Below are 12,774 nucleotides of genomic sequence, written 5' to 3'. Positions count from 1 at the left end.
TCTCCTGTTACTGTGATGATGCTCTCAACCTGTCTTTTTTTCCTAATGATTCCAGCATTATAGATCGTTCCTTCAGCCTCCTGAAACCCATAAATAATTATTGACCTCTTCCTCTCTTCTCATGTATTTTCCTTCCATATCTCTGGATCCAATTTAAGCATCTCCTTTGTTGTTTCCTCTCATCATCTCACGGACACCCTGGTAGCCAGATATCACTTCTGCAAGGGACCTCTTAGCTCCTTCCCATCCTTCAGTTCCCTCACTGTTCATTGATGTTCTTGTTTCCATCGCCACATTCCTTTAGATTCTCATCTTTATATCTTGCTTCAGCACTTCCAGTTCTTCTGCCAAGCTCTATATGTTTGACTTAGCAGTTACAGCTCGTAATACCCACTTCTTGCTCTCTATATACATCTTTTCTGTCAGTGTATTGCAAAGCTTGTTTAGCCTTTTTTTCCCACTCTTATTCCATTTTGCTCTTGAATCTTTCTGTCCATTCTTGTTTCTTAGCTCATCCATCGTTGGTTCCCTTGCCTCTACGTCCTATATTTTGAGATCCCATTTTTTTTTTCCTTTTAGGATACTCTACCTTCTGCAGTCTGTAAACTTTATGCAGAGTGTGAGTGTGTGTGTGTGTTTATGTATGAATGTGTGTGAGAGAGTATTAGCATGTGGGTGTGTGCACGTATGCGTTAACTCGTGTGAGTGTGAGTTTATTGGTGTGAATACGTGTATGGTGTATGTGTGTGTGTACTCTATTGTACTCACCTAATTGCGGTTGCAAGGGTCGAGTCATAGCTCCTTGCTCCGCCTCTTCACCGGTCCCAACCGGGTCACTCATCCCTGCTCCGTGAGCTTTATCATACCTCTTCTTAAATCTATGTATGGATCCTGCCTCCACCATATCCCTTTCCAGACTATGTATTCCACTTCCTGACAACTCCGTGAAATACTTCTTTACATCCCTGTGACCCCTTATTGGTGTGCCCCATCTCTGGAACAATCTGTCTCTGTCCATCTTATCGATTTCTCTCAGTATTTTATGTTATCATGTTCCCCCTGTCCCTCCTGTCCTCCAGTGCTGTCAGGTCGATTTCCTTTAACCTCTTCTCGTAGGACATGCCCTTTAACTCCAGGACTAGTCTCGTTACAAACTTTGCACTTTCTCTAATTTCTTGATGTGCTTGGCCGTGTGTGGGTTCCAAACTGGTGCTGCTTACTCCAATGTGGGCCTGATGTACACGGTGTACATTCCTGAACGACTCCTTACAGAGATGTCAGAATGTTATTCTTAGGTTTGCTCATCGCCCGTATGCCGCAGCAGTTATTTGGTTGATGTGCGCCTCAGGAGAGATGTGTTCAATGTTATACTAACCCCAAGATCTATTTCCTTGAGTGAGGTTTGTAGTCTTTGGCCCCCTAGACTGCATTGTTTGCGATCTTCTTTGCCCTTCCCCGATCTTCATGACTTTGTACTTGGAGGGGTTGAACTCCAGGAGCCATTTGCTAGCCCAGGCCTGTAACCTGTCCAGATCCCTTGGTAGTCCTGCCTGGTCCTCCTCCGATTGAATTCTCTTCATAACTTGACATCATCTGCGAACAGGGACACCTCTGAGTCTATTCCTTCCGCCATGTCATTCACATAAATCAGAAACAGCATCGGCCCTAGGGCTGGGTGGGTGGGTCAATATCTGGAAAAGACCATGTCCGGGATGGCACTGGCGAACCTACTAGAGTATGGCCATAGGAATGACCCCTGTGGAGCCCCGCTCTTCACAGGAGCCCACTCTGACACCTCGTCGCTAACCATGGCTCACTGATGTAGTGGACAAGTGTTGTAGTAGCAGAAGCAACACACACAGCAAGAGGAATTCTTGAGCTTCCTCAGCGCTCGGGCTTAATGCCATATGCTGGGGTGTGACTCCAGAAGGATCCTGTAGTGCTTGCTGCCTTAGCACATCCTGACATCGTCTGCTGCTATACAGCTGCGACACACACACACACACACACACACACACGCACACACACACACAAAATATATACACACGCATACACATGCAATATACATGAGTACACACGCGTACATACATGAACACATAAACATACACACATACACAAAGACACCCATACACAGAGAGAACTGGCAGGAAAATCAGTGAGATGGAGTGTGTGACTACAATATGCACGGACAGCAGAGGAGAGGTTTGTACCCAAGGGCTCCTGTCTGTCCCAACTACTGGATCACTACGATAAGATCCTAGATGCACTAGAAGACAAAAAGAATGCAGATGTAATATACACAGACATTGCAAAAGCCTTCGACAAGTGTGACCATGGCGTAATGGCGCACAAAATGCGTGCTAAAGGAATAACAAGAAAAGTTGGTAGATGGATCTATAATTTCCTCACAAACAGAGCACAAAGTGTATTAGTTAACACAATAAAGTCTGAGGCGGCAACGGTGAAAAGCTCTGTTCCGCAAGGTACAGTACTCGCTCCCATTTTATTTCTCATTCTCATATCTGACATAGACAAGGATGTCAGCCACAGCACCGTGTCTTCCTTTGCAGATGACACCAAAATCTGCATGACAGTGTCTTCCATTGCAGACACTGCAAGGCTCCAGGCGGACATCAACCAAATCTTTCAGTGGGTTGCAGAAAACAATATGAAGTTCAACGATGAGAAATTTCAATTACTCCGATATGGTAAACACGAGGAAATTAAAACTTCATCAGAGTATAAAACAAATTCTAGCTACACAATAGAGCGAAAAACCAACGTCAAAGACCTGGGAGTGATCATGTCGGAGGATCTCACCTTCAAGGACCATAATATTGTATCAAATGCATCTGCTAGAAAAAGACAGGATGGATAATGAGAACCTTCAAAACTCGGGATGCCAAGCCCATGATGACACTCTTCAGGTCACTTGTTCTATCTAGGCTGGAATATTGATGCACACTAACAGCACTTTTCAAGGCAGGTGAAATTGCTGACCTAGAAAATGTACAGAGAACCTTCATGGCGCGCATAACGGAGATAAAACACCTCAATTATTGGGAGCGCTTGAGGTTCCTGAACCTGTACTCCCTGGAATGCAGGCGGGAGAGATACATGATTATATACACCTAGAAAATCCTAGAGGCGTTAGTACCGAACTTGCACACAAAAATCACTCACTACAAAAGCAAAAGACTTGGCAGACGATGCAACATCCCCCTAATGAAAAGCAGGGGTGTCACTAGCACGTTAAGAGACAACACAATATGTGTCAGGGGCCCGAGACTGTTCAACTGCCTCCCAGCATACATATGGGGGATTACTCATAGCCCCACGGCTGTCTTCAAACAGGCACTGGACAAGCACCTCTGCTGTGGCTCGTATGTTGGATTGCGTGCAGCCAGCAGTAACAACCTGGTTGATCAGGCTCTGATCCACAATGAGGCCTGGTCACAGACGGGGCCGCGGGGGCGTTGACCCTCGGAACTCTCTCCAGGTAAACTCCAGATCCAGGTATAATAAGACCAGAACGAGCCATTGGTTCACCCAGAGGTGTAGAAATGCCAAAACTAAATACACTAGAGAATGGAAGAAGTATAACAGCCAAATGACCCAGGAGAATAAGAAGAGTAGTCAAAGAGCCAGAAATTAATATGCACAGGTATGGAGGGAGGCCCAACGACAGTTCGAAAATGGCTTAATACCGAAAGTAAAGTCCAACCCAAAGCTGTTGTACAGTCATATCAGGAAGAAAACAACAGTCAAGGATCAGGCAATCAGGCTGTAGAAAGGAGGAGGTGAGATCACAAGAAATGACCGAGAAGTATGTGAGGAACTCAACAGGCAATTTAAAGAAATATTCACAGTGGAGACAAAGGACTCCTGAAACACGGACGGGTGGGGTACACTACTAAGTGCTGGACACAATACATACAGCCGAGAAAGAGGTGAGGAGGCTGCTAAGTGAACTAGATACCTCAAAGGTGATGGAGCTGGAAATCTCTCCATGGGTTCTGAGAGGGAGCAGAGGCGCTCTGTGTACCACTAACAACAATCTTCAACATATATTGAAATAGGGCAGCTCCATGAGGTATGGAAGACAGCAAATGTAATCCAATTTTAAAAACAAGAGACATACATGCAGCACTAAACTACAGACCAGTGTCACTGACATGCATAGTATGCAAAGTTATGGAGCAGATTATCAGGAGAATAGTGGTGGAGCACTTAGGAAGGAATTAGCACGGATTCAGGGATGGGAAATCCTGTGTCACAAAGCTACTGAAGTTCTGTGACAGGGTGGCAGCAGTAAGACAAGAGAGAGGGGTTTGTAGATTACATTTTCTTGGACTGTAAAAGGCTTTTGACAGTTCCACACAAGAGGTTAGTGCAAAAGCTGGAGGACCAGGCAGGTAGGCACTGCAAAGGACCGGAGAATACCTGAGAGGAAGTCAACAGTGAGCCATGGTTTGCGACAAGGCGTCAGACTGGGCGCCTTTGACGAGCGGGGGGTTCCACGGGAGTCATTCCTAGGGCCATATTGTAGTAGGTTTGCCGGTACCCTACCGCCCCGGGTCTTTTCCTCTGCATAAAATTTACAGGCTGCAGAAGGTAGAGTATCCTAAAAGGATAAAACAGAAAATGGGATCTCAAAAGGTAGGACGTAGAAGCAAGGGAACCAACGATGGATGAGCTGAGAAGCACGAATGGACAGAAAAATTAAAGAGCAAAAGGGAAGAAGAGTGGGAGAAAAGGCTAAACAAGCTTTGCAATGCAATGATAGAGAAGATGTATATAGAGAGCAAGAAGTGGGTATTACGAGCTGTAGCTGCTAAATATAAAATAAAGAGCTTGGCAGAAGAACTGGAAGTGCTGAAGCAAGATATAAAGACGAGGATCAAAAGGAATGTGGCGATGGGAACAAGATTGATGGACAGTGAGGGAACTGAAGGATGGGAAGGAGCTAAGAGGTCCCTTGCAGAAGTGATATCTGGCTAACAGGGTGTCCGTGAGATGATAAGGGGAAGCAACAAAGGAGATGCTTAAATTGGATCCAGAGATATGGAGGGAAAAGAAATGAGAAGAGAGGACGAGGTTAATAATTATTCATGGGCTTCAGGAGGCTGAAGGAACGACCTATAATGCCATAAGATTATCAGAAGAAGAGTGGTGGAGCACCTAGAACGGAACAAGCTTATAAACGACAACTAGCACGGGTTCATGACTCGTTGTTGCCTCCCTGTCAGATATTCTCTGATCCATTGCAGTGCCCTTCTTGTTACATGTGCTTTTGCACTAATCTCTTGTGAGGAACTGTGTCGAAGGCCTTCTTGCAATCCAAGGAAATGCAATCTACCCACCCCTCTTGTGTCTTACTTCCATTACCTTGTCAAAAAACTCCAGTAGGTTTGTCATCCAGGATTTGCCTTCCATGAATCCGTTCTGGTTGTCGTTTATAAGCTTGTTCCGTTGTAGGCGCTCCACCACTCTTCTCCTGATAATCTTCTCCATGACTTTCCATACTAGACACGTCAGTAACACTGGTCTATAGTTTAGTGACTCGTGTCTGTTTCCTTTCTTATCCCAAGTTCCTGTCGGTAGTAGGTTGTGTAGGTGAGGTTGTCGAAAGGTCTACTACTAAATGGTAATATATACCATAAGATCATCTGAAATAAGGCTGTTACTAGAGTGATTTAAATAATGCCAAGAGGGTGGGTTACCTCTAAAGACTTGTGCGTCTAAATACCCTTATGGATAAGGTTGATACTAGTGTGATTTGATTATTTAAATATGCCTTTTAGGCCTACTAGCTAAGAGTGGTTTATATGTCACTAGCCGTATATCACTTGGGTGATAGATATGGCCGATAGTATAATTATCACATAAGGTTTTGTGCATTATACCATAGTGTGGGGAGTCTGGTTATGGGGAGAGGTGGAGTCAGGTGATGAGACTGGTACATTTGAAAGCATTGAAGTCACTACGAGAGGAGTTATGGGTGATGGGGAGGATGTATTGTAGAGGTTGGGCCAAGATCATAAATGATCTTACTTAAAAAAGGATTAATCCAAGGAGTTGAAACAAGGGTGGTGGTGAAGGTTGAGGTTAAGCAGGTGAGGGTGGTGCAGTGTGTGCTACAAGATCATCAAGCATCTTACAAAATCGTAATGACACGATTGCAAACAAACCATACCACAGGCGGGGATAGAACCCGCGATCAGAGAGTCTCAAACTCCAGACCGTCGCATTAGCCACTGGACCAGCTTGCCACAATAAGATTCGTCCAACTAGGTATATTTCTACACCAGTGGCTAACGCTACGGTCGCGGGTTCTATCCCCGCCCGGGTTTGTTTGCAATCGTGTCATTACGATTTCGTGAGTCATGTTAACGGCTTTGAACGGACTTGAGCTAGAGTTCATCACGGCCACGCTAGCTGGAGATTCGTCTGTAAAAACTTGCATTTCTGGTCACAGTGGTGCCTGTGCTAACCTTCCTATGGTATAGAAATATACCTAGTTGGACGAATCTTATTGTGGCTAGCTGGTCCAGTAGCTAACGCGACGGTCTGGAGTTTTGAGACTCTCTGATTGCGGGTTCTATACCCGTCCGTGGTATGGTTTATCTTACAAAAGGCTGGTCTGTGGTTTACCTGGAGTTTACCTGGTGAGAGTTCCGGGGGTCAACGCCCCCGCGGCCCGGTCTGTGACCAGGCCTCCTGGTGGATCAGATCCTGATCAACCAGGCTGTTACTGCTGGCTGCACGCAACCAACGTACGAGCCACAGCCCAGCTGGTCAGGTACCGGTTTTAGGTGCTTGTCTAGTGCCTGCTTGAAGACAGCCAGGGGTCTATTGGTAATCCCCCTTATGTATACTGGGAGGCAGTTGAACAGTCTCAAGCCCCTGACACTTATTGTATTGTCTCTTAACGTGCTAGTGGCACCCTTGCTTTTCATTGGGGGGATGTTGCATTGTCTGCCAAGTCTTTTGCTTCCGTAGTGAGTAATTTTTGTGTGCAAGTTCGGCACTAGTCCCACTAGGATTCTCCAGGTGTATATAAACAGGTATCTCTCCCGCCTGCGTTCCAGGGAGTACATGTTCAGGAACTTCAAGCGCTCCCAGTAATTGAGGTGTTTTATCTCAGTTATGCGCGCCGTGAAGGTTCTCTGAACATTTTCTAGGTCAGCAATTTCACCTGCCTTGAAAGGTGCTGTTAGTGTGCAGCAATATTCCAGCCTAGATAGAACAAGCGACCTGAAGAGTGTCATCATGGGTTTGGCATCCTTAGTTTTGAAGGTTCTCATTATCCATCCTGTCATTTTTCTAGCAGATGCGATTGATACAATGTTATGATCCATGAAGGTGAGATCCTCCGACATGATCACTCCCAGGTCTTTGACGTTGGTTTTTCGCTCTATTTTGTGGCCGGAATTTGTTTTGCACTCTGATGAAGTTTTAATTTCCTCATGTTTACCATATCGGAGTAATTGAAATTTCTCATCGTTGAACTTCATATTGTTTTCTGCAGCCCACTGAAATATTTGGTTGATGTCCTCCTGGAGCCTTGCAGTGTCTGCAATGGAAAGACACTGTCATGCAGATTCTGGTGTCATCTGCAAAGGAAGACACGGTGCTGTGGCTGACATCCTTGTCTATGTCAGATATGAGGATGAGAAACAAGATGGGAGCGAGTACTGTGCCTTGTGGAACAGCTTTTCACCGTGGTGTGGAGGTATAGGTGAGGGTGTGCGGGCGTTGGGATAGACGATAGGGGAGATGGAAGTGGAAGGGAGGTGAGGGGAAAATGGGGAGGATGGAAATTATAAATTAAGAAAAAAAATCTAAGGAAAGAGTCTTGGGACATGGGAGGCCCCCTAATGATGGTACCCCTCCCCCCGCAAAGAAAATCAGCGTGAAAAGGGGAGATCATACAGACTTTTCCCCTCTACTAATACCAGCAGTAATACATATTACACATCATATTGTAACACCAGCAGTAATATACACTGTGTACCATAGTGCAACACCAGCAGCAATATACACAGTGCACCATAGTGTAACCAGCAGTAATATACACAGTGTACCATAGTGCAACACCAGCAGTAATATACACAGTGTACCATAGTGCAACACCAGCAGTAATATACACAGTGCACCATAGTGTAACCAGCAGTAATATACACAGTGTACCATATTGTAACACCAACAGTAATATACACAGTGCACCATAGTGTAACACCAACAGTAATATACACAGTGCACCATAGTGTAACACCAACAGTAATATACACAGTGCACCATAGTGTAACACCAACAGTAATATACACAGTGCACCATAGTGTAACACCAGCAGTAATATACACAGTGCACCATAGTGTAACACCAACAGTAATATACACAGTGCACCATAGTGTAACACCAGCAGTAATATACACAGTGCACCATAGTGTAACACCAACAGTAATATACACAGTGCACCATAGTGTAGCAACAACAGTATTATACACAGTGCTCCATAGTGTAGCAACAACAGTAATATACACAGTGCACCATAGTGTAACACCAGCAGTAATATACACAGTGCACCATAGTGTAACACCAACAGTAATATACACAGTGCACCATAGTGTAGCAACAACAGTATTATACACAGTGCACCATAGTGTAACACCAACAGTAATATACACAGTGCACCATAGTGTAGCAACAACAGTAATATACACAGTGCTCCATAGTGTAGCAACAACAGTAATATACACAGTGCACCATAGTGTAGCAACAACAGTATTATACACAGTGCACCATAGTGTAACACCAACAGTATTATACACAGTGCACCATAGTGTAACACCAACAGTAATATACACAGTGCACCATAGAGTAACACCATCAGTACTAGGAACTAGAGAGTGCCAACCTGTGTAGTATTCATTTACAAGTACCATCTGTTAAAACCAAACATGTTTTTTCATCACTGAACCTGCCACAGAATATGATTTTTCTATAGATGTAATAATTCCCAGCATCATCTGTCTCTTACCTAACCAGCTTGATACAGGAAAATATTTTTTCTCTCCTACGTAGTTCCCGTTGCCTCACAGCCGAGGCAGCAGCCACGGCCAGAGTCGCATCATCCGTTTGGCAAACTTCAGGGATGCAGCTCTCACTGGGATCATGAGAGACGCCTTTACTCATTGGCAGAGTCTCCAGCAGCACACTGGAGATACCCTCCTAAGGTGCGTCCTCTTCTAGTGACAGTTTACCAGACAATATTAGTTGTGGTTAAGTCACTTCCATTCTTCCTTGGAGCGCCCATGGAGGTACAGCTTCCATCTTCTGGCAGCTCTGTCCTCTTATTTGTACATATGTTCAGTATTTATATAGTAAAGTAGTTGTAGTGTTTTTTTTTATAATCTTAAATAACACTTGAATTATGGAACCTCATTTACTCTTGCTCACTCTTGCTGTTATAGTGACTCTAGACCAGGGATGGCGTGTCTTTTTATTTTGTAAGGCCGCAGTAAAGTTAGCCGTAATCTAATATTGCCACATTCAAGAATCTTTGATTAGATATACTGCAAAATGTCGGTTATTTTGTAAAAAGTTTATTATTATATAATAACCTCAAGAAAAATAATTTTTAAAGCGCGTCTTGAGTTAAGTAGAGGAATGTGGAGTCGCAACGATAAGTGGTTGAGAAACAAGAAACACTGATCGTGCTTGTTGCCGCAGATGTTGGAATTCTATTACATTTTTTCTATACTTCATTGGGATCTTTCTTAGCCATGACAGACACCCGGATCACCATGGTAGTGACCTTCATTGAAGACACCGCGAGACTCCAAGCGAACATCAACCAAATCTTCAAATGGGCCACTCAAAACAATATGAAGTTCAATGAAGAGAAATTTCAACTACTCAGATATGGAAAACTTGAGGAAATTAAAATTGTATCAGGGTATACAACAAATTCTAACCATACAATAGAGCGAGAAAGTAATGTGATGGACCTGGGAGTGATAATGCCAGAGGATCTCTCCTTCAGTAACCACAACAATGTATCTACCGCATCTGCTAGGAAAATGATACAATGGATAATGAGAACCTACAAAACTAGAGATGCCTAGACCATTATGCTTATCTTCAGATCGCCTGTTCTCTCTAGACTGGAATACTGCTGTTCACTAACTGCCCCCTTCAAGGCTGGCGAAATTGCTGACCTGGAGAATGCACAAAGAGCTTTCACGGCACACATAAGTACTATAAGGCACATATATTCTTGATGAATATGGAGTTCCACGAATCTTGGTCTGGGGCCGGAGTTTACCTGGAGTGAGTTCCGGGGGTCAACGCCCCCGCGGCCCGGTCTGTGACCAGGCCTCCTGGTGGTTCAAAGCCTGATCAACCAGGCTGTTGCTGCTGGCTGCACGCAAACCAACGTACGAGCCACAGCCCGGCTGATCAGGAACTGACTTTAGGTGCTTGTCCAATGCCAGCTTGAAGACTGCCAGGGGTCTGTTGGTAATCCCCCTCATGTGTGCTGGGAGGCAGTTGAACAGTCTCGGGCCCCTGACACTTACTGTATGGTCTCTTAACGTGCTAGTGACACCCCTGCTTTTCATTGGGGGGATGGTGCATTGTCTGCCAAGTCTTTTGCTTTCGTAGTGAGTGATTTTCGTGTGCAAGTTCGGTACTAGTCCCTCTAGGATTTTCCAGGTGTATATAATCATGTATCTCTCCCTCCTGCGTTCCAGGGAATACAGGTTTAGGAACCTCAAGCGCTCCCAGTAATTGAGGTGTTTTATCTCCGTTATGCGCGCCGTGAAAGTTCTCTGTACATTTTCTAGGTCGGCAATTTCACCTGCCTTGAAAGGTGCTGTTAGTGTGCAGCAATACTCCAGCCTAGATAGAACAAGTGACCTGAAGAGTGTCATCATGGGCTTGGCCTCCCTAGTTTTGAAGGTTCTCATTATCCATCCTGTCATTTTTCTAGCAGATGCGATTGATACAATGTTATGGTCCTTGAAGATGAGATCCTTCGACATGATCACTCCCAGGTCTTTGACGTTGGTGTTTCGCTCTATTTTGTGGCCAGAATTTGTTTTGTACTCTGATGAAGATTTAATTTCCTCATGTTTACCATATCTGAGTAATTGAAATTTCTCATCGCTGAACTTCATATTGTTTTCTGCAGCCCACTGAAAGATTTGGTTGATGTCCGCCTGGAGCCTTGCAGTGTCTGCAATGGAAGACACTGTCATGCAGATTCGGGTGTCATCTGCAAAGGAAGACACGGTGCTGTGGCTGACATCCTTGTCTATGTCGGATATGAGGATGAGGAACAAGATGGGAGCGACTACTGTGCCTTGTGGAACAGAGCTTTTCACCGTAGCTGCCTCGGATTTTACTCTGTTGACGACTACTCTCTGTGTTCTGTTAGTGAGGAAATTATAGATCCATCGACCGACTTTTCCTGTTATTCCTTTAGCACGCATTTTGTGCGCTATTACGCCATGGTCACACTTGTCGAAGGCTTTTGCAAAGTCTGTGTATATTACATCTGCATTCTTTTTGTCTTCTAGTGCATATAGGACCTTGTCGTAGTGATCCAATAGTTGAGACAGACAGGAGCGACCTGTTCTAAACCCATGTTGCCCTGGGTTGTGTAACTGATGGGTTTCTAGATGGGTGGTGATCTTGCTTCTTAGGACCCTTTCAAAGATTTTTATGATATGGGATGTTAGTGCTATTGGTCTGTAGTTCTTTGCTGTTGCTTTACTGCCCCCTTTGTGGAGTGGGGCTATGTCTGTTGTTTTTAGTAACTGTGGGACGACCCCCGTGTCCATGCTCCCTCTCCATAGGATGGAAAAGGCTCGTGATAGGGGCTTCTTGCAGTTCTTGATGAACACAGAGTTCCATGAGTCTGGCCCTGGGGCAGAGTGCATGGGCATGTCATTTATCGCCTGTTCGAAGTCATTTGGCGTCAGGATAACATCGGATAGGCTTGTGTTAAGCAAATTTTGTGGCTCTCTCATAAAAAATTCATTTTGATCTTCGACTCTCAGTCTGGTTAGCGGCTTGCTAAAAACTGAGTCATATTGGGACTTGAGTAGCTCACTCATTTCCTTGCTGTCATCTGTGTAGGACCCATCTTGTTTAAGTAGGGGCCCAATACTGGACGTTGTTCTCGATTTTGATTTGGCATAGGAGAAGAAATACTTTGGGTTTCTTTCGATTTCATTTATGGCTTTTAGTTCTTCCCGCGATTCCCGACTCCTAAAGGATTCTTTTAGCTTAAGTTCGATGCTTGCTATTTCTCTGACCAGTGTCTCCCTACGCATTTCAAATATATTGACCTCTTTTAGCCGCTCTGTTATTCTTTTCCGTCGCCTGTAAAGGGAGCGCCTGTCTCTTTCTATTTTACATCTACTCCTCCTTTTTCTTAGAGGAATAAGCCTTGTGCATACATCGAGTGCCACCGAGTTAATCTGTTCTAGGCATAAGTTGGGGTCTGTGTTGCTTAGTATATCTTCCCAGCTTATATCGGTTAGGACTTGGTTTACTTGGTCCCACTTTATGTTTTTGTTATTGAAGTTGAATTTGGTGAATGCTCCCTCGTGACTAGTCTCATTATGTCGGTCTGGGGGCTCCACGCATACATGTCTGAACCTCAATTATGTTGTGATCTGAGTATATTGTTTTTGATATGGTGACATTTCTTATCAGATCATCATTGTTAGTGAAGATGAGGTCTAGTGTATTCTCCAGTCT

The 12,774-nt window shown here is 44.5% G+C and overlaps 1 protein-coding gene across 1 annotated transcript in view; it reads left to right on the top strand.

The window, feature by feature from the left end:
* The window catches only part of LOC138851339 (peroxisomal sarcosine oxidase-like), a gene marked incomplete at its 3' end in the record, with an annotated part of 128,444 nt that extends 119,205 nt beyond the window's left edge, over positions 1-9,239 (top strand). The window contains exon 3 of the mRNA XM_070080380.1: positions 9,088-9,239. Within this exon, the coding sequence (XP_069936481.1) occupies positions 9,088-9,239 (152 nt within the window). The remainder of the gene's footprint in view (positions 1-9,087) is intronic.
* Positions 9,240-12,774: the final 3,535 nt, after the last annotated feature.

Source organism: Cherax quadricarinatus, unplaced genomic scaffold (genome assembly GCF_038502225.1).
Source record: "Cherax quadricarinatus isolate ZL_2023a unplaced genomic scaffold, ASM3850222v1 Contig371, whole genome shotgun sequence".
In the NCBI taxonomy this organism is placed as follows: Eukaryota; Metazoa; Arthropoda; class Malacostraca; order Decapoda; family Parastacidae; genus Cherax; species Cherax quadricarinatus.
Note: the sequence above shows the minus strand (reverse complement) of the source record. Positions and strands in the feature narration are given on the sequence as shown.